This window comes from Rattus norvegicus, chromosome 16 (assembly GCF_036323735.1).
Source record: "Rattus norvegicus strain BN/NHsdMcwi chromosome 16, GRCr8, whole genome shotgun sequence".
Classification (NCBI taxonomy): domain Eukaryota; kingdom Metazoa; phylum Chordata; class Mammalia; order Rodentia; family Muridae; genus Rattus; species Rattus norvegicus.
In genome coordinates this window covers 43,937,676-43,960,032 of record NC_086034.1, presented here as the reverse complement: position 1 = coordinate 43,960,032, position 22,357 = coordinate 43,937,676, and the positions used below count along the sequence as shown (strand labels likewise).

General features: G+C 40.1%; 1 protein-coding gene across 3 annotated transcripts; it reads left to right on the top strand.

Annotated features, from left to right (window-relative positions):
- Nucleotides 1-3,764: 3,764 nt before the first annotated feature.
- On the top strand, nt 3,765-13,154 carry Spata4 (spermatogenesis associated 4). Of its 3 annotated transcripts, none has more exons than XM_006253095.5 (6): nt 3,765-4,044; nt 4,813-4,942; nt 5,406-5,524; nt 5,634-5,854; nt 9,268-9,384; nt 12,918-13,154. In XM_006253095.5, the coding sequence occupies exons 1-6, from the start codon at nt 3,830-3,832 to the stop codon at nt 13,064-13,066; spliced, it is 951 nt and encodes a 316-aa protein (XP_006253157.1). In that variant the 5' UTR covers nt 3,765-3,829; the 3' UTR covers nt 13,067-13,154. The 3 variants fall into 3 exon arrangements, with proteins under 3 accessions (XP_006253157.1, XP_038950433.1, NP_001002852.1); NM_001002852.1 differs by having other exon boundaries at nt 3,802-4,044; nt 5,634-5,875; nt 12,918-13,152; XM_039094505.2 differs by lacking the exon at nt 4,813-4,942 and having other exon boundaries at nt 3,789-4,044.
- The last annotated feature ends 9,203 nt before the right edge of the window (nt 13,155-22,357 follow it).

The following is a 22,357-nucleotide window of genomic DNA, read 5'->3' as shown; positions in this document are numbered from 1 at the left end:
CTCCTCTGTTGTTTTAAGAACTACGTATTTGACTTAAATCTTTAATCCTCAACCCCACCCCGAAAGTTTTATCTTATTTGTATAATGGACAAATAAGGTAGGTTAACTAACTTGCCCAAAGTCACACAGCCAATTAGAAGAACCAGTTCTTTAAAGCTTCTCTTAAAAATAGTATTTTAGTCATGTGTTTCTGCCTGTATGTGGATACGCACATGTGAGTGCAGGCTCTCTGAAGAGACCGGAGATGTCTGATTCCCCAGAGCTGATATTATACTGACCGTGAGCTGCCTGACATAGCTCTGAGAACTGAATTCAGTCCTTTGCAAGAGCAGTATATGCCCTTAACCCCTGAACCATTTCTCTAGCTCTGTAGGCTCAGAAACTGTGTCTTAGTCCATCAGAATAATACCACCTTCTGAAATCCAATTCAAAGGTTTAAAAGTCAATTCCTCTGAGAGTATTTTTTAGATTTCCTCAGGCTTGTTCCTTGTTCCATTATGGAACATAGATACATATGCACGCAGAAATGCGCACTCACAAGGTACAGTGTTCTGCCTCTTTTCACCAGCAGTGTTTGGGTGCTATCAATAATTCCCTAGATCAGAGAAGAGAGAGCCAGTCTGCTGCCTGCATTTCCCTGCCACTAACACTGCTTGCAATACTGGAAGGGGAGAGTGTGGTCTGGGACTAATGCTGTGGTTCCTGGTCTCCTTTCTGTGTTCCCGGGCACTACTGGTGTACCAACTGGAAAGGAAAGTCAGGAAAGGTGGTCCCCAGTCCACATTTCCTTTCAGGGAATCTGTGAGGCAGAGAGAAGGTGAAAGCAGACCCTAGGAGGAGTGGGATCTAGTCAAGTTGGGAGCAAGTGCCAGAGGGACAAGAGAAGAATAAAGACCTTCTCTGTGAGTCTTAACGTCATAGCTGGTTTAGGCAAAGGCATTCCCTGTGGCGATCTTCAATGAACCAGCTTCTCAGAGACAATATTTGCTACTTCATATTGCTTTATTCCACGTGAACCATACTGGAACGGCATGGGAAGATCCAAGAAGGGAAAGTCATTGGCTTGAGGTTAAGGCTAGCTAGATACCTCATTAGCATGAAAAAGAATTCCAGGCACTATGCTATGTGACAAAGTAACCTGGTCCTCTCAGAACAAGTCTCAGAACAAGTACAGAGACTGGTAGAGAGCGGCTCTATTCCTGCTGTTCTTAAATCTCTGAGATTCCAGTGGTATGAACTCACTCAACCTCCCCAGTTCTTATGCCTGCTTGGTAGCACAACCTACTTGCTATGCACCTGTCACACACACACACACACACACACACACACACACACACACACACTATACATATAACTTATTATATATTTAATGTTTCTTATATAATATATTTGTTGTATATAATATTTATATTAATATCTAGGTAAACTATTAAGGCCTAGATGAAATGTTAAGGCCTATGTAACTGTTACCTGTCTAGCCTGCCATTTTGTGCTCCTATTAATAGTATAAAGAAATTTTCTCATGTGTTGTTTCTGTTGTTATTGGGAAATTTTCTCATGTCCCCAAGTTGATTATGTATTCTGTTATGTTCTGTGCTCTTGGAAACCAATCATGCTAGAACTGCTTTGCATAGTTACCCACAATAAGCTTGGACTCAAACTTACCATCCAGCAGCACTTCCTGCACCTGTGTGTGAGCTCTTATGTAATTGCTTTGATAAGCTGCCCCTGGAATGGACCCCAATGTAAAAGAGACACCTATATCAATATAAGACTTTCCTGGGAACTGACATACTACTTGGCAGAAAGAGATAGTACATGGGTAACTGACATCCTGGCTGGGAAGTTAAGACATAAGTATTAGACAAGGCAAGTCCCCTGCTACAGATGACTACCCCAACCAATGGGAGAAGGATAATTGTACAACAAAGACATATTCCTAAGGAAATCCCCTATCCCTAAATTCTGATTGGTGGAATAACTTGCACAGATTTTTTGGATTTTAGGCTTAAAAACCCAGTAGGACCTTAACTCAGGGTGGCAGTTCAGCTCCTGGAATGCGGCCATGATCAATCAGTCTTGGGATGTGGCATTCAGTAAATCATTCTATCCCTATTTGATTGAGATTGGCCTTTGAGTGGTTTGGGTGGTGATTCCCAGACCCAAATATACATACATACATACATACATACATACATACATACATACATTCATACACAAACACACACACACTACATATACATATAAACTTATACATATACATATACTTATACATATATACATATACATAATATATATAAAATCTTGCTCAAAGTCTATATAGCTAATTAGAAGAAGAAACAATTCCTAGGCTTGCCCAAAAATATTAGTGTAGTTATGTGTATATGTCTATGTTATATATGGTATATATGCACATACACATACATGCACACATAATAGCATGGAAGCACTTGTCAGTGAATGTAGAAGGAAATAATAAAAGAAATGAACACCATCTCACATTAGTGCTGGCACTGTTGGACCACATGGCATCAGCAAGGTGTTCCCATCTCAGTCAGCCAAACTCGCCATGTTTCCAGGGCAGGTCACTGCCACACCAGCCCCACACAATGACTGCCCATCTCTCGGTTAGCTGTCATAAATCTCAATAACCTGACAAAATAAAAACTCTAGAGGCTTGTAAGTTATCAATCAGATTTATATCAGTAAATTCTCACCCCATGAAACATCCACACAATAAACTCAGAGCCAACTGATATTAACATAAACCGTCCACCTAGAGAAGACAAATTGTCCTGTAATTTTCCATCCCTTTTATTTTTTATTTTTTGGTTCTTTTTTTCGGAGCTGGGGATCGAACCCAGGGCCTTGCGCTTCCTAGGCAAGCGCTCTACCACTGAGCTAAATCCCCAACCCCTTTCCATCCCTTTTAAGATATTCATAACTACCTGTGGCTATTTAAAGCCACACGGATCTGGGTCATCCTTCTCTTCCTCCATCTTCCTTCTCCTCCTCTCTGTATTCTCTAGCTCATCTCCAAAATTCCCCACCCACCTTTCTTTTTCACTGCCCAATCACAGGCTTTGCCTTATCTTGTGCCTGCCTTCACCTGCATATAGACACCAACCCACAAGAGTAGGTGATTTTTTTTCTCTTATATAACTATATCTGTACATCCTAAGGACTTCCCACAGTAGAAAGCCCATATCAGTGTTATCTAATATGATAGAGAGAATCACCTTTGAAAGTAAGAACTACAACAGTTGACAGTAAAGGTCCATAGCTTAAGATAGTTTCTTAAAAGCAGTCATTAAAGGAATGAGTCATTGATAAGACATCACTTGGCAAAGAGAAAACATACTACTTCATTTGTTCTCTTTCATATCTACTCTTTAAGAATTACACTTTTAATGTACATTTTATGTAATAGATATAAGGTTTAAAGTTTTGTTTTCTTCTTAAAACAAGCTTTCTGTGCTTTCTAGTTCTATCTCCTATGACCAACCCCCCCCCCCCCCAAAAAAAAAAACAACTTTTACTGTCTTCTAGAGCTTTCTTACATTTCTCTTCAAAATGTTTTACTGAACAGCCTTTGGCCTGCAGACCATAATACATACAATATAAAATTTGCGAACCGGAATACAAAAAGAAATATTTCTCAACATAGTGCAAGTGAAGCCAACAATTTGCACTTAAAACTGTGTCTTCAACCCTGCTAACACAGAGCCTTCTTGGGGAGCCGAAGCCCCGCCCCTCGACGCTAAAGTTTCGGTCCCCCACCCCTATCAGCGCACAGCTGGTCTGTTGCCATAGAAACCCACAAAGCATCATGGCTGCCGCCGGCCGGGCAGAGGAGAGTTTACCACTGCCGGCGGCAGAATCATCCAAGACAACCTTACCTACACCACCAGCAGTTCCCGCCGCAAGGAAGCCTAAGAAATGTCTGGTGTATCCACATCCCCCGAGGAGCTCCCGCCTGTGTCCTTCCGTCCTGCGCTGGCTGCAGGGCCTGGATCTCAGCTTCTTCCCGAGGAATGTTACCAGGTGCTGAAGCCAGACAGGACCAAGTGATTCAGCCTCTCCTCCCCAGGTCTCACCCTCCCCCAGGCCACCTATGGCTCTCAGTTCAGGCTCCCCTAAGCCTGGAATTAGCCGCTTTGGCCTTGCTTTTGCTCCTCATGGAGATATCTTGCCCATCCAACCTCCTGTTCACTCATGCCACAAGGTACACATATCAAGACAAGAAGCTCCAGAAAAGCATGTAACATTTTTTTCATTGATTTCTTTCGACTGATCATTGAATTGTAGAGTTAAGCTAATCTGGAATGCTTTGATAATTACATAAGACAAGTTTTTTTTTTTTTTTTTTTTTGCTTTGATCATAGGATCAGTTTACCCTCCTTCAGAAAACGTTTCTAGTTAACTGAGATTTTTGAAAGCTGCCGTTTAACGGAAACTATGGTGAATGAAACTGGCTGTTACTATAGAATGTAAACAAAAATTCCATAAAAATGAAAACCATAGATGTTTTGCAGGAAAGCTAATAATGCCAATATTGGGTTTTCCAAACATCCGTGAAACTTTCAATAAACATTTTAATCACTTGGCAACATTGTTAAATCTAATACTTAGGAGGAGTCATTAAAAGAACACCAAAGCCATAGACAGTAAGTTTAGCAAACTGCTTTCCCACTCTCGGAGAAATGAACCAATACAAGTTTTTCCAGATATTTTGTCCATATAATGCATCAACCATTAATTATGTAATTATCTTAACTACACTCCCCTCCCCATTTCCTTATTATGTATCAGGGATTTTTCAAATGGCTACCTAGTTGCAGAGATATTCTGTATATATTACCCCTGGGACCTTCGATTATCATCCTTTGAAAATGGTACTTCCTTGAAAGTCAAATTGGATAACTGGGCACAAATAGAGAAGGTAAGGCACCAAATTAACAAGAGTTTACTGTGAAGTTTGTTTTAGAAAGTACTCTCTCTCTCTCTCTCTCTCTCTCTCTCTCTCTCTCTCTCTCTGTGTGTGTGTGTGTGTGTGTGTGTGTGTGTGTGTGTGAGAGAGAGAGAGAGAGAGAGAGAGAGAGAGAGAGAGAGTGAAAGAGAGAGACAGAGATAGAGACAGAGAGAGGCTATGTCAAGTCTAGGATATAACTGATTACTGAAATTCCAGTTGTTTATATTACAAAACTATAAATAAACCATGAAATTTAGTATATGACAATCAATGTGGTGTATAATAGTAGCTGTCTTGAAGGACAAAAGTGAATGTTGATAATTAACATAAAAATTAGTCCAAAAGAGAAAAGAGTGGGTTAAAGTAAATTCAAAGCATTTAATTACTTTTCTAGAACTTCCGATGGTGAAATATTTTCTTTCTATTGTTAAAGTTTCTAGCGAAAAAAAAATTTAAACTACCTAAAGAACTCATCCATGGAACAATTCACTGTAAGGCTGGGGTGCCTGAAATACTGATTCAGGAGATTTACACTTTACTCACCCATCAAGAGTAAGTCGTTTGAGATCTTCTAACAACATAATTTAATGTAAACTTTTGATGAGAGAAAGCTCGCTACTAAGACACAGTTTGCCAACAATATTTTGTTTCTTATTTGCAGAATTAGAAGCATCCAGGATGATTTTGCTAATTTCACAGACTATAGTTATCAGATGCGTTTGCCCCTGGTTCCCAGGAGTACAGTATCAAAGTCTATTAAAAATAACATTAGGTTATCGGAACTACTAAGCAATCCTAATATTCTCAGCAATGAACTCAAGATAGAATTCCTCTTCCTTTTGCAAATGCTGCAAAGAAAATTAAGCAGAAAATTGAATCCAGGTAAGCCTTCCCTGGAGAAAGGTGAGTGTCTTTGAAATCAGCAAGGCTGTTCCCAAGTTGAAATGAGAGAAAATCATGCAATAAAATGATTTATTATCACTGGAGTGGATTACTTTTCAGTTCATTTCTTTTTGTAGAAGCTCACATTACATAGGGATAGACACTGATTTTAAGAAAAAAAAAACTTGTCAGCCTACTAATTAAACTTTTGTGGCAAACACAAGTCGACTATAACTTCCAGAGCAGGAACATTTGACTAACATTGACATGGTCCTTAAGCTGTTGGGAAAAGCTTAGATTCTTATGATTGACTCTGAATGCTGTTGGGAAGAAAATGGTCAGAGATCTTTTTATCCACATTATATTGCTATGAGGATGGAAGGGCAGGTTTCCAAAGGCTCGCCCAAATAATTGTTAGGTCAACTTAAACTATTGTCATACTGCCCATCAGTTGTCCCAGGCAGATGACAAAGTAAATGAAAGTGGTATTCTGTACTTATCATTAGCTCCCCTTTTGCCTCTTTTAAAAATGTTAATCATTTATCTACTCCCCGTATTTCACACATAGAAAACTGAGCGTTTCTGTAGCATACCAACAATCCAAGAAATACCGTTAGAATGTTTCTTGCTTTGAACTATATTTTCTAAAGGAAAGAGCCATTTTCTCTCTGGTATCTAGAAGGTAGAATACTGCACCTTGAATTCTTCCTTACATTTGGGTTATTTGGATAGCCCACATGTGAGTGAGGTGTGGGGTTTTGTCTACCCTTAACTGTGCTCATTTTCCAGACTTCCAGACTTCTCTTCTTTGTTATGATCTCTGGCCCTATTCATGAATTTGTGAGCAAACGAAAAAATATGAGGCATTGATGCTTTGACAGAATTTCATATTCAAAATGTGTATGTTTTAAACATTACAGTTTTGCTGCAAAATGGGTCACACATCCATGTATATCATACATGGATAATTTTAAAAGCTGCTGATGGGGTTAAACACTTGCACATTTTGATGGAGTTTAAGAAATGGAGTATTGCCAACACCTTCCCCTTCTTGATTGAGCTCACCGCACCCTCTATCCACGGAAACCAATGCCTTCCTGCTTTTGTTGGAAAGTTTCCTCCATTAAGAGTTAAGCTATGTGTACTCTCATGTCATTCTCAGTTTTAGCCACACATATAAACACTTGTGTTTGAATATTGTGAGTGTGTTGTATGAATGATTAAGTCCAGGGGCCTTATGTATTCTAGCCAAGTCTATTTAGTTTTATCTCCATGCCTTATAAAATACTTTTCTTTTTCTAAGTGGGTTTCTTCAGTTTTGTTGTTTTTCAGAGAAACTCTTCTCCTTTTTCATCTACTAAAAAATATTTTTTTCTTACAACATATTCTGATACAGTTCCCCTTTCTCCCCACTACTCCCAGTTCCTCCTCCTCTTCCCTCCAGTATTTTGAAAATGGTTCTTTTCATATACTATATCCTGATTGCAGTTTCCCCCCTCCCCTCCCAGATCCTCCCTACCCTTTTAACTTTCAACTCCATACGTTTCTTCTCTCCCTCTCAAAAACAGGCAAATTAAAAAAGACAAAACAACCAAATAGAAACAACAGCTATGTTCACAAGACAGGAATCTCCACATCCCAGCAGAAACAACCAGCCTCTATTGAATGTTTTATTTCATTTAAAGGTCCATCTTTATTCCTCTATATTGTTTTCTGTTGAACATACCTTCATACATTCATGATCACTTTTCTCCCTCTTTAAATAATCAATACTCAAGTCTTCTATGGTGATTCATATTCGTTTATTTTACGAGTATGTGAGTGAGTGAGTGTGTGTGTGTGTGTGTGTGTGTGTACCATTCCAGCCAGTACAAAGTCAAACAGTTCTCTAAGGTGGGGAATGAGGATGATTATAGGAAAGACAGAAGAGAAGACTCAGAGATAAAGGTTAGAAATCAAAAGGTCTGTCTGGTCAGTACTGCGGCAGCCCCCAGTTTAACTCTCTCAGGTTTTGTATACAGTATCGTGGGAAACAAAGTCACAAGCCATCAGACACAATGGCTGGCATACATTCCACATCTGTACCTATCCAGAGGCCTCCTTATTCCTCCTGTTCCTTCAAGATTAACAGAACATTCAGCACCCCCACCACCCCCACATCCTCTAACCCCAACCTTCCAACACCCCCACACACACACACCCCACACCTCCTTGAGCTCCAAGTGTATCTCCTTTTATGGTTCCACGAATCAGCAGGTCAAGAAACCTGCCAGTAGACCCTAGCCTGACTTGACTCTGCCTGACAGGTAGGCTTTCGCAGCAGCAGGCAAAATGGCTCCCGACTCTATGTGTTAGGGTTCTGTGCAGACCACACCACACATGGTCAGGGGAAAACAGTGAAATTAGTTCTCTCCCTCCACCTGTACCTTTAAACCTGCTGAGCCATTCCAGTGGGCTCACCTTGATTTCTGGTACTTTTGATTGTAAGTTTTGTTTTGTTTTTAAAAATCTGTTCCCAATTCATTTGATAGCGATAGTTATAGTTACAGGATGCTGCTGATGCGTGGATTTGTTAGTTTTTCCTCTGAAAGCATGAGTGATGAGTGGGTAAACTTGCTGTAAGGTAAGCTACAAGGATGGACAGGGCCTTAAGAGGGAAAGAGAAAATGCTCAAGTGCTACAACTTACAAGATAAATTTAAAATAAATTTGAAAAACGGGAAAATAATATTGTCACAGAAGCAAATACATGTCTGCAAAACAAAATAGATGCTGTATAATTTATTTACATGACTAACAGAAATAGGTAAAACTACCTTCCCTCAATGTCCTCGTAGGATACTCTAGGCAGCAGTGGAGGGCTTAGGTACTGGCACTGTGTGAATTATTTTGAGCTGTGTAATGATGCTTCAGGTGTATTTATTCTCCCATAAGGTTGTTGGAATGAAGTACACTTGTGGCTTATCTTTTAATGGAAGACCTTGAATAGAACCATATTAAAACACAAGGGGCCACCTAGAAGTCTCAGTGGGAAAGGAAGTATACCACAAAGCATGATGACCTGGGCTTGATCCACAAGGAGAGGGTTGACTCCTGTAAGTCTTTCTCTGATTTCCATGATACTCACAAGCTTCACCACCCCCATACCCACATACATTCAAATAAACAAATATAAGCAACAAAAAAGAAATTACAGAAACATACTTTTAAGATACTACTTTAAAAGTAATATTTTAAAGTACAGTGACTACTTTGCTCATCAAAAATGACCAGTGGGGCAGGAATAGAGAGATGTGGTTTAGCAGTTAAGGGCACTGGCTGATCTTCCAGAGGATCCCAGTTAAATTTCCCAGCATGGGACTCTTAATTGTTATGAATTTTTAAAAAATGCCTCTGGTGTTTGCTTTTTTATAGGGTGGTTTGATATCAAACCAACAGTGGGAGAAATCACAGTTGGCCATCTTCCTGCCCATAGCTATAAGCACAAATACAAATCAAAAGTTTCAAAGGAAAGAGCTGTGTCGTCTTTATGTAAGTTTTGGTATTAAGGTTTTTGTCTGCTGAGCTTTTAAGAATGTTCCTTTAATGTTTTAGAATAAATTAAACTTTTGGGTTGAAACTTCACCTTACAACCAGGTATTAACTTAGTGTTCCCTTACTTCTTGACAAGTAGAGTGACATAGTCAAAGGTCTTCTTCCCCAGTGCACATTACACAAACCATCTGAGTTCTCATATATCCTCAAGTGCATGTGCCTGAAGTAAGAGATGCTTCACCAAATTCAAAATTTATTACCCAAGGCTGGGTAATGACCAATCTGGAGGAGACTGGAAGATATTTGGAGATCTGAGCTTCCCAGAAGCAGAATGACAAGGGGACACTTATCTTGTCATCACAGAAACCTCTGAATTACAACAAACCACACTCCATGAGAACAAGGTTAGCCCGTTCCCAGCTATTGTATAGCTAATCAGTTAAGAAAGCCTTTTTCTTTCTTTTTTTTTCCTACATTTTTGATGGCTGGAAAAATCAAAACAGTTTTTCTAGATATAAGAACATGTAATTAAATTCAAGGTTTTTGTTATGATACGCTACACAGGGCAGACATGCTTGCCCACCTTGCTTTCTGCCTACTTGTAACTTCTTTTACTTTGCAGGGGAGGTTAATTGCCCCCAACCCAAGGTAGTGGTTCTTCTTCCTTTTTTTAATTTAATTTTTGTTTTGTTTTTGTTTTGAGACACCGTCCTGTTTTTTAGCCCAGGATGGCCCTTTATTCATAGCTATCTTCCTGCCTCAGCTTTCTGAATGTCAGTGTTATAAACACTTAGCACTATACCTGGCTACAACGAATGACATTTTTGCATATTTCACCTAAAAGATAATGCTCTCTTGAACATTCATTTACCAAGTATTCTATATCAGACAACTCTAAAGTATTAGCAAATTCATAATAGAACATACTTATTTGTGTTGGAACAAGTTCCTTTAAGTGTTAAATTTTAATAGGTAGGAGATATTCCTTGTTCAGAATGATAGAGAATTCTCAATAGATCTATTGGAAAAGAATTATGACCTCTGGAAGCTTTTAATATACTAATATGCACTGTAATTTTTAAAACATTTCAATCCTTTATAAAACTCATGTTATTATTTTTATTCATTTTTGCTTTGTTTAATGTCCTTGTAGAACAAGTATTCTTCAGAACCCAGATTGTAATATCCACACATGAGGCTGCCCATCAATCCCCCTAACTCATCATCTACTGAAACAACATTTAGTATGTTAGAATTCAGCAGACATTTCTAATGATGCTTCTTCAAAAATCATCCAGAGTTTCTCTTTGGATTCTAGAAATGTCTCTGTCTTTCCACTTGTCCAAGCCTCCTACATGTGGTTGAGAATTGTTGTGAAGGCTTGGGAGGGCTGTCAGTAGTAACAGTACAAAATTGCAAAGAGGAATTGGAAAGAATTCTAGAATAGGAAGAAGACCACGAGGGGAGTTTGGCTCCATCCTCATCTACTTGTTTCTTTTTCCTTATGGCTGTTGGATCTGACTAGGGATGGGAAATGGTAGAAGGGAGCAGTGGATTCTCAGCATTGTTTCCTTCCTGTGTAAGAAAGAGAGGCAGCATACAAACTCTTGGGCCTCCACATTCCCACAGTGGTACACACATGTTAATTAATTTGTTAATTAAAATTTACAACAGGGCCTATGCTGTGCTAGTTTTATGTCAACTTGACAAAGCCTACTTGTCATCAGAGAGAAAGGAGCCTCAATTTGAGAAAATAACTCAGTAAGATTGGGTTATAGGCAAGCCTGAAAGGCATTTTGTTAATTAGTGATTGATGGGGGAAGGCCCCGCCCATTGTAGGTGGTGCCATCCCTGGGCTGGTGATCCTGGGTTCTATAAGAAATCAGTCTGAGCAAGCCATGACAGCAAGGCAGTAAGCAGCACTCTCCATGACCTCAGCTCCTGCCTCTAGGTTCCTGCTCTGCTTAAGTTCCTGCTCTTACTATTGATGAGCTGATATATGGAACTGCGAACAAAATAAGCCCTTTTCTACCTGAGTTGCTCTGTCATTTTATTACAAGAGGAACCCTAACTAAGACAACCTAACACTGAGTAAACTGCAACAAAACAAAACAAAAAACCCAAAGCCTTAATTGTAATGGATTTGCCAAAGGATATGTCTGATTATGGTTATTTACTTTGTGTCACTCTAAAAGATCACCTGGGCATTTAGAAAAACTGAATACCAAACTAGGCAAGGTGATTTCTGTATGTTTTTAAGTCCATCACTTGTCAGGTGGAGGCAGAAGGAGTCAGTTTTAGGCCAGCTCGAACTACATAGTGAAATGCTGTGTTTAAACAAATTAATCAGAAAGTAAAACATAAGATAAATCAGGGAATGCAAACATCCTGTTCTCATTCCTTCAGAAAGCACTTAATGGAGAATGACTGTTGGCTGTTCATTTCCAAATGAACTGCTACATATCCATCCTCATGTCTTCCTCCAGTGTTCCTATTAGTGACTCTCTAGATGGTCTTTTCAAAATCCTTATGGGTTTGAGGAAGGATCCAGATAAGGCCAATTTGAATGGGATGTTGAACACACAATAACTCTCTTTACATTTCTCAATCCTGCTCTAGCTACTTAGATTCTTACTCTAGCCACACAAGGAATGGTGTAAATTTGATTTGGGTAAATATATATATATATATATGTGTGTGTGTGTGTGTGTGTGTGTGTGTGTGTACTATTTTAAACATTTTATTGTTTGATTTGGGTAATATATATATATATATATGCTATTTTAAACATTTTATTGTTTTTACTCAAGTAATTCCAGTTCAGTTGTTTTTTTATGAAAATAATACAAACTATTTCTTCAAGTCAGAGAAGCTGAAAGTTCATAAAAAGAGGAGAAACAGATACTATAGTCCAAGAACTTTGCTATTTGGGTTTGGTTATAATCTCACTGAAGTTACAGGCTGTTCTCTGGAATACAAATCCCAAGTAACACTAAAACCAAGCTATTACTCTAAAAAGTTACACTCTCAAGTTCCTGTATTTATTTGTCTAAATCTTATCTGAAGGAACCACAAAGGCAGATTTCTTAGTTGCCACTGGCCCATCATATTAGAATTGAATGACCTGGAGTCTAGGCACCCAGAATGGATGACAGAGTAATCAGACCTCTATAAACTGTGTTATGAGCCATGCATATTTGCCAAAACTAAGTACCAAATTGTATCTGTTTGCTCAGCTGCCTTCTGAAGCAATATCTAAAAATACATGAGTCATATCAAATGCACCAAAATAAACCCTGGATATTTTTAGGCATTGCTGATAAATTTTGGAGGAGGTAACACACACACACACACACACACACACACACACACACACACACACACACACACAGGAGATGTATGATTTAAACACTGTGTTTATTAATTCATTAATTTCAGACTATTGTCATCATGAATATTAGAGAGACAGTTTTAGTGTTATAGATATTTCATAACCATGAATTAATTCCTTGTTACTTTAATTATCCCAGCAAAATCAGGCAATGATGTCCAACCACATAGAGAAATCCATGTGAAGCAAAATGGAAAACCTTGTGATGCCACTGCAAAACCTATGATAAATGTGGAAGAAACAATGAAAGACACGGAGGAAGTAGCTTTGAAGAAGTCATGTCATTAATGTCTACCACAATCTGGGTATATAATGACACACCCAGTCTTGGATGTATTTAAATAATAAATAACTTAACTTGGTGTCTTAACCATAATTCAGCTAGAAAGTATTGCAGTATCTCTATGTGTGATTCAACAAATAGTTAGCTTGTAAGTAAGTGCATCAAGAAACCAATGAACACAGAACTCTATGGAGAAGAAAGAGGATAGGTTGTTAGATTCCACAGGGGCAAATTCGATGGAAGGATTCAAATTGGACTAGACAGGTGGGTAACCATAGAAACTCTGGAGACTGATCAGAAGCATTCAGGTGCCAACTGCTTTTAGGGTCAGGAGTGTTCAAGTGTGACTCCTCTGGTCAAGAATGTTCAGGCAGCTGTTAGGGATTTGCTCAGAATGCTTCAGATAGTTGTTTCTCAGCAAACCAAGGCTCCTGGGAAAGCCAGGCCCTGGTGAGAGGGACCTGGCTGAACTTCAGGACATGCCAGAAACGTTAGTAAGTAAAAGTAGGCTTTAATGCTAGTGAAGAAAGGACTTGCCAGGGAGAGCCAACAGCAAGCAGGCAAAGAGAGAAAGCTTCCTCCTTCCATGTTCTTTATTCAGGCTGCCTGCAGAAAATGTAACCCAGATTAAAGAGATTGGAAGGCAATTTCAAAAAGACCTGGAATAGATTTATATCTTACCACCTTAAATTTGGGGGATTTAAAATTGGGTCTGCCCCTTTCAAGTGATTTAAGAAAACCTCTTATAGGTATACCCAGTCAATGGGGTTTTAGCTAGTTCTGGATCTAGTAGTCCAACTGGCCAACCAAGAATAGCCATTATAGGAGCAAGCAAGAGATTCTTAGCTTTAGTAATCCCATCTATTGACAGAAGTTCTTAATTGGAGAAGGGATCCAGGGTCTATCTGTGCTGTCACAGATAGATCCATGTCTTTGAATCTATGAAGCTTAGCACTATTGGTATAGTGAGAGTACCAAGCTATGGAGGCATCCATCCTGGGTACACAGCATGTGAGTGAGAGACTTTTGGATCAACTTAGTTCCTCGGTAGTGTGGTCTGGGTGATAGGGTCAGCTGAGTGAAGAGAGTAAGAGGAGGTAAATAATCATAGACTGGGCTTGGGTCTAGAGGAGGTCAATTTCCTAGAACAAGATAGCAGTACAAAGTTGCTGAGGGGAGAGGGGGCCCAGGCATGCCATGTGTTAGAGGTAATAGTGGGAGAGGTAAGAATTAACTCCAAGGAAGGAAAGAAGGCAATTTCTGCCCATGACTCTTGTCTACCTTTCTGAGGACTGAGGGCTATAAGGATCATGAAGATACCAGAGCTCTTGACAATAGCTGGATGACTTGAGAGATGAATGCCAGGCCATTATCTACTATACGGATCTAGGAAGTTCAAATATGATCGATATATTCATGAGGTAGAGATGTACCACTTCTATAGTCTCAGATGACCCAGAAGAAAAAGTGGGGAAGCATCTCAAACACATGGGCACTGGAGAAAATTTCCTGAACAAAACACCAATGGCTTATGCTCTAAGATCAAGAATCGACAAATGGGATCTCATAAAACTGCAAAGCTTCTGTAAGGCAAAGGACACTGTGGTTAGGACAAAACGGCAACCAACAGATTGGGAAAAGATCTTTACCAATCCTACAACAGATAGAGGCCTTATATCCAAAATATACAAAGAACTCAAGAAGTTAGACTTCAGGGAGACAAATAACCCTATTAAAAGATGGGGTTCAGAGCTAAACAAAGAATTCACAGCTGAGGAATACCAAACGGCTGAGAAACACCTATAGAAATGTTAAATATCTTTAGTCATAAGGGAAATGCAAATCAAAACAACCCTGAGATTTCACCTAACAATAGTGAGAATGGCTAAGATAAAAAACTCAGGTGACAGCAAATGCTGACAAGGATGTGGAGAAAGAGGAAAACTCCTCCATTGTTGGTGGGATTGCAGACTGGTACAACCATTCTGGAAATCAGTCTGGAGGTTTCTCAGAATATTGGACATTGAACTACCTGAGGACCCAGCTATACCTCTCTTGGGCATATACCCAAAAGATGCCCCAACATATAACAAAGACACATGCTCCACTCTGTTCATAGCAGTCTTATTTATAACAGCCAGAAGCTGGAAAGAACCCAGATGCCCTTCAACAGAGGAATGGATACAGAAATGTGGTACATGTACACAATGGAATATTACTCAGCTATCAAAAACAATCATTTTATGAAATTCATAGGCAAATGGATGGAACTGAAAAATATCCTGAGTGAGGTAACACAATCAAAGAAAAACACACATGGTATGAACTCATTGATAAGTGGCTATTAGCCCAAATACTTGAATTGCCTTAGATGCACAGAACACATGAAACTCAAGAGGGATGAACAAAATGTGAATGCTTCACTCCTTCTTTAAAAGGGGAACAAGAATACCCTTGGCAGGGAATAGGGAGGCAAAGATTAAAACAGAGACTGAAGGAACACCCATTCAGAGCCTGCCCCACATGTGGCCCATACAAATACAGCCACCCAATTAGATAAGATGGATGAAGCAAGGAAGTGCAGGCCGACAGGAACTGGATGTAGATCTCTCCTGAGAGACACAGCTGGAATACAGCAAACACATAGGCGAATGCCAGCAGCAAACCTCTGAACTAAGAATGGGACCCCCGTTGAAGGAATCAGAGAAAGGACTGAAAGAGCTTGAAGGGGATTGAGACCCCATATAAACAACAATGCCAACCAACCATAGCTTCCAGGACTAAGCCACTACCCAAAGACTATACATGGAGTGACCCTGTGATCCAACTTCATAGGTAGCAATGAATAGCCTAGTAAGAGCACCAGTGGAAGGGGAAACCCTTGGTCCTGCCAAGACTGAACCCCCAGTGAACGAGATTGTTGGGGGTCTGGTGGTAATGGGGGGAGGATGGGGAGTGGAACACCCATACAGAAGGGGAGTGGGAGGGGCTAGGTGTATTTTGGCCCGGAAACCGGGAAGGGGAATAACAATCGAAATATGTATAAGAAATACTCAAGTTAATAAAGATAGAAAAAAAAAGGAAAAAAAAGAAAAAAAAAAGAAAAAGAAAACCAAGTCTCCGAGTAAAAATATGGCCTGGTTGAACTAATACCCTCACCCTAAAATGCCACTATCAGCTCTACCATTTTGAGAAACCTATCTTGAAGACCTAATATTACTGATAACTGCACCAGATGCTGTGGAAAATGCAGAAGAGGAAAATTACAGAATGTTATCAGCATGTTAAAAGCATGATAGGGGCTGGGGATTTAGCTCAGTGGTAGAGCGCTTACCTAGGAAGCGCAAGGCCCTGGGTTCGGTCCCCAGCTCCGAAAAAAAAAAAAAAAAAAAAAAAAGAACCAAAAAAAAAAAAAAAAGCATGATGAAACATACATAGTTCACTGTGATGGGAGTTCTTTATGAGTGGCAAGTCTGTATATTCCTCATTAAAAGCTGAGATTCTATTTGTTCTGAGTTCACACATTCACTAATAAAATTTTATTCTGGGCTGCGGCCGCGGAGAGGTCATAAGCAACACCCCATGAGCAAACTTGAGCATCGGGACCACAGGTGAGACAGACTTTTCTGCTGCAAGCGACCTGCCTGGTGAACTCAGGACACACAGAGGCAAAATTCCTCTAGGACCGGTCACTTCCGGTATTTACCGGGAGTCCCAAACCTGCAGATCCCTGCCCGCAGCAGCTCTCTGCTCCAAAACCCCTTGGGAGAGAGCCCTCACCGCCTGGTCAGGTGGGCACTCCTGAGGCTGCAGAGCGGAAGAGACCACCAACACTGCCCACCCCTGCCCACATCCCTGGCCCAAGAGGAAACTGTATACGGTCTCTGGGTTCCCGCAGAGGAGGGCCCAGGAGCAGCCGGTCCACTGCCTCTGAGACACCGCCGGAACCTGAAGGGACCGACCAGATAAACAGTTCTCTGCACCCAAATCCCATGGGAGGGAAAGCTAAACCTTCAGAGAGGTACACACGCCTGGGAAACCAGAAGAGACTACACTCTACACACATTACTGATTCCAGAGGAAAACACCAAACGCCACCTGGAACCCTGGTGCACGGAAGCTCCCGGAAAGGGTGGCTCAGATCTTCCTGGTTGTTGCCGCCACAGAGAGCTCATAAGCAACACCCAACGAGCAAACTTGAGCCTCGGGACCACAGGTAAGACCAACTTTTCTGCTCCAAGCGACCTGCCTGGTGAACTCAAGACACAGGCCCACAGGAACAGCTGAAGACCTGTAGATAGGAAAAACTACACGCCTGAAAGCAGAACACTCTGTCCCCATAACTGGCTGAAAGAAAACAGTAAAACAGGTCTACAGCACTCCTGAAACACAGGCTTATAGGATAGTCTAACCACTGTCAGAAATAGCAGAACAAAGTAACACTAGAGATAATCTGATGGCGAGAGGCAAGCTCAGGAACCCAAGCAACAGAAACCAAGAGTACATGGCATCATCGGAGCCAAATTCTCCCACCAAAGCAAACACGGATTATCCAAACACACCAGAAAAGCAAGATCTAGTTTCAAAATCATATTTGATCATGATGCTGGAGGACTTCAAGAAAGACATGAAGAACTCCCTTAGAGAAAAAGTAGAAGCATACAGAGAGGAATCACAAAAATCCCTAAAAGAATTCCAGGAAAACATAAATAAACAAGTAGAAGCCCATAGAGAGGAGTCACAAAAATCCCTGAAAGAATTCCAGGAAAACACAATCAAACAGTTGAAGGAATTAAAAATGGACATAGAAGCAATCAAGAAAGAACACATGGAAACAACCCTGGATATAGAAAACCAAAAGAAGAGACAAGGAGCTGTAGATACGAGCTTCACCAACAGAATACAAGAGATGGAAGAGAGAATCTCAGGAGCAGAAGATTCCATAGAAATCATTGACTCAACTGTCAAAGATAATGTAAAGCGGAAAAAGCTACTGGTCCAAAACATACAGGAAATCCAGGACTCAATGAGAAGATCAAACCTAAGGATAATAGGTATAGAAGAGAGTGAAGACTCCTAGCTCAAAAGACCAGTAAATATCTTCAACAAAATCATAGAAGAAAACTTCCCTAACCTATAAAAAGAGATACCCATAGGCATACCAGAAGCCTCCAAAACTCCAATAGATTGGACCAGAAAAGAAACACCTCCCATCACATAATAGTCAAAACACCAAACGCACAAAATAAAAAAGAATATTAAAAGCAGTAAGGGAAAAAGGTCAAGTAACATATAAAGGCAGACCTATCAGAATCACACCAGACTTTTCGCCAGAAACTATGAAAGCCAGAAGATCCTGGACAGATGTCATACAGACCCTAAGAGAACACAAATGCCAGCCCAGGTTACTGTATCCTGCAAAACTCTCAATTACCATAGATGGAGAAACCAAGATATTCCATGACAAAACCAAATTTACACAATATCTTTCTACAAATCCAGCACTACAAAGGATAATAAATGGTAAAGCCCTGTCCCACGCGCGACCTCTCGCCGGCAAGAAACACGCAGGTACATAGAAATCCTTTCTGTGACCAAACTTTTATTTTAATCTTAAAGAGAAGCCTCGCCGTGCCAGCATGGCACGCTTATATACACCCTAGCACGGCGCATCCACACCTGATTGGTTGTTTACCCATGATCTCATAAGGCACGCCCCGGAGTGGGCAAATACCTGGCACGAAGGCACTCTTGCACATGCGCACAGTTAACTTCCTGAAAGGGAGTCGGCTGGCACGGTGAAGGCTAGCGCCATCTTGTAATGGCGGAGGCTATCTTGGCCTTCCACGTGGGGCGTAGTGGAAACCAGCACCATCTAGTGGTGGCGAGTGTTATTGCAGCCCTCTACATCTCCCCCTATTTATTTATTTTATAACAAATCATTTATTTTATAACAAATCATAATCACCCTATCGCGTGCAGTGAGGAAACCTCAGCGATGTGCAAGGGCTGATCAAAGGATCACTGAGTCTCTCTCATCCCAGTGCAATGGATCCATAGATCCATGGGGTGTAAGAGCAGAGAACTCAGATATCGAGAGAGAGTCTCTCTCCTCCCAGTGCAATGGATCCCCAGATCCATGGGGTGCAAGAGCAGAGAACTCAGATACCGACTAATTCCTGAGCATAGATAACCAAATTCCAGGGGAGGCCCCTTGTACAATGGCCACAAGTGCTTGAGTGATAACGGCCTTGTCACGTTTCTGTTGAGATCTGAGTTAGCAAACCAACCATAGCATGAACACTAATCCACAGCATAGGGCTGCACCAAACAGAGCCACTCCCGATAAGTAGCGGGCACCTCATCTGGTTCACCTCAGCTGTTACCACCAAGGGCCATAGTCAAGCCGCTCCTATAATAGAATTTAGAATTCCCAATTGTTAGTAACTACTCCAGAAAGTTTACCCACTGTGCTTGTCTAACAATAGATTGGGGGAGGATAACTCCAGACACTGCAGACACAATGTCTGCAGCAGTAATGGCTGCTACAATAGCAGCGAAAGTGTCAAGGTCTTTTCCAGGACAGTTCAGGATCAGTCATTTTTCTCTGGAACAACCAGCAGACAATGGAACCATTTCTGAGATCTGTACAACCAGGGCAGAGTTCCCCAGTCCACAGCAGCTTTACGCAGGTGGCATTCCTGTGAAGCTACAGTCTGTAAAATGACCAGTTAAGGCAGCAAGAGTCACCAGGGAATGAGGGGGGCAGCAACGGCTGGAGTCCAGTCTTCTCCAGAAAGCAGCAGTGCACAGAGGCTCATACTGGGACGGGACACACGCAGCGGTAACACTGACTGCAAACGGCAAAATCTCTGTGATGACAAAAGGTGAAGGGGAATTTTTCAACTTCCTCTCAGGGCAGAGGAATGACTCCAGGGACCAGAACCACGAGAGCTGAATCTTCATGTAACCAGGATCAGCAAGTCTCAGCAACCACTCAGGCAGCTGGCACACTCTTGTAGCATCCTGTAGAAAAAACACAAACATTCCCTCTTCCCCATATAAAATATCTGGACAGGATCATGTCAATATGTAGATCTCTCTATTTCACCTAGGCAGAAGTATGCCTAGTTGTAGGGTGCCATAAACTTTGGCATCTAAAATTTTAAAATTGAAATAAAAGGAGAATTATTTAGCGTACAGGGATAACTCCCCCTTTTTATTTATAAAGATATAGTAAAGATATTATTTATTAAGGTAAGTCCTCGAGGATTAAATTGAGGACACTGAGCCCTTGTATTTATAAATTGACTCGTATACCAAATTATTGTCTCCAGCATTATTGTTTTGGATATATAAAGAATGAGATTTTTTGACTAATTGTTCCTATGTAAGGCCTACAATCTGTCTGGTATCATTGTCCTCTCTTGTTAAGGAGTCAAGGCAATCCAGTTTGAGTTCTTAAATGTCCTATAAAGGAACAGTATTTAGTGCTCTTAACCACTAAGCCATTTCTCTAGCACCTCACAAACTTTATTTACCTAAACATAAGCATTAATTAGAAATGTCAAATCCTGTAAATATTGTCCAGATTAGTCATACTAGAAATCCCTGAGCTGGCAGGGTGAGGCTGGGGAAAGAAAGTAAGCAAATGGAGTCTTCCTCTTTTTATATCAACTCCATTATCATTTTCAAAGAGCTGGGTCTATGGTTTTGTTTAGTTGTCTGAGCCAGAGCACTGAAAGGACAGTGAGTTGTCAGACAATTTACACTGAAATCACTCTCTGATTTTAAGTAGAAAACCTGTCTCTAGTAAAGCATTAAGTAATTGAAATCAATTGTAAACCACAAGCCACACATTGGCTATCAGTATATGAATTGAAAGCTTGATTTTTTAACATTTTAAAAACAGTGGCTAAAGCATGGAATTTAATAATCTGTGCTGAAGCAGCAGAAACTCAAGAGAATAAACAAGTGATCCAATCATATATGTAGCCTTTTCATTAGATGAACCACCTATAAAAACAGTAAGAGCATTTCCTATGGGTTGTATGTACAAATATACAGGGAGTTCAAAAGCATGTAAAGAGTAAAATTACCAATTTTGCCTGAAAAATTTGTATAAGTAATAGGCCAAATATCAGTATTTTGTAATAACCAATTTGATTGTTGTTTGGAATAAGATATGTTTTACCAGGTTTCTTTTTAAAATACTTCTGTGACTCCAGTCCATGACTCTGTATTAACACAGCTGAAGCTTTATCTCCAATGTGCATAACAAAGACTTAAGTCCTCTGGTAGGATGAGGTACTTAGCCAATTCACATATCCTTAGTAGCTTAGAATTAGTTTCAAGTATTCTTATCTGGAGTAGTGTAACAGCTACTCCCCAAATATTAAAGCTCATTTTGAGAGCAAAGGTTTGTAGTAAAAATTTCCATATACACTGGAAGATTTAAAGTTCTAACTTCTTACATTGAAGAAGCAACAAAATTACTTAATATAAGGCTATTAGCCATTTTTAATGATATCACTCTATGGGCTCTCTAAAACTGTAAGCAAGCTCACGAAATGAAAACTCAAAATAAATCCTCTAATTCTATCTTGAAATGGCAGTTGGAGTAAGTAAACTGGCTGTAATGTTCTCACAAGTTCCAAAACCTCATCAATCCTTCATAAATCTTGTAACAATCTTTACCTGTTTGATTTTTCCTTAATTAAAAATAAGTTTGAGTTAGTCAATGTAACACTGGCAATCCTTAATCACAATCTTTAAGTTTTAAGTTCTCTTTGTAACACCAGAACACAGCCACAACTTTGGAAGGAGTACGTGACTAGGCAGCTGTCCTTAGGGCAGTGGAATTAGCATCAAAATGCAGATACAAAGTTTGACTGCCAATTCCTATATATGAACGCACGATGGCGTAGTCTCTAGTACCTCAACAAAGAAACATTGTCCTAAATTCTTTTAGAAGCCTAGTTTCTAGGATAAGAATTCCATAAAAATATTATCTCAATTTAGACCTGTTTCCCTAGGTTGGCTCATGCTACATGTTGTCTAGAAATGACTCCATCCAAATTACTAGTTTTATGTCAACTTTTTGTTACCAATGTTATACCTTTTTAACCATATCCAATAACTTGAAAGCCAATAGTCCATAACCAAGGCAAGTAGAGCATATTTACACATTTAAAACCAATGAGAAACAAAATTGAAGTGGCTACACATATCTTTAATATTTAGACCAAACACCATTTTTACCTTTTTAGCTATGATTTTAAGAGAAGCACCTTGTC

Bases quoted from the DNA above. Each gene is read 5' to 3' on its own strand.
- Spata4 (NM_001002852.1), top strand. From the start codon at position 3,830: ATGGCTGCCGCCGGCCGGGCAGAGGAGAGTTTACCACTGCCGGCGGCA. The intron at 4,045-4,812 runs GTGCTGAAGCCA...ATTATGTATCAG, and splicing joins TTCCCGAGGAATGTTACCAG to GGATTTTTCAAATGGCTACC. The intron at 5,876-9,267 runs GTGAGTGTCTTT...GCTTTTTTATAG, and splicing joins TAAGCCTTCCCTGGAGAAAG to GGTGGTTTGATATCAAACCA.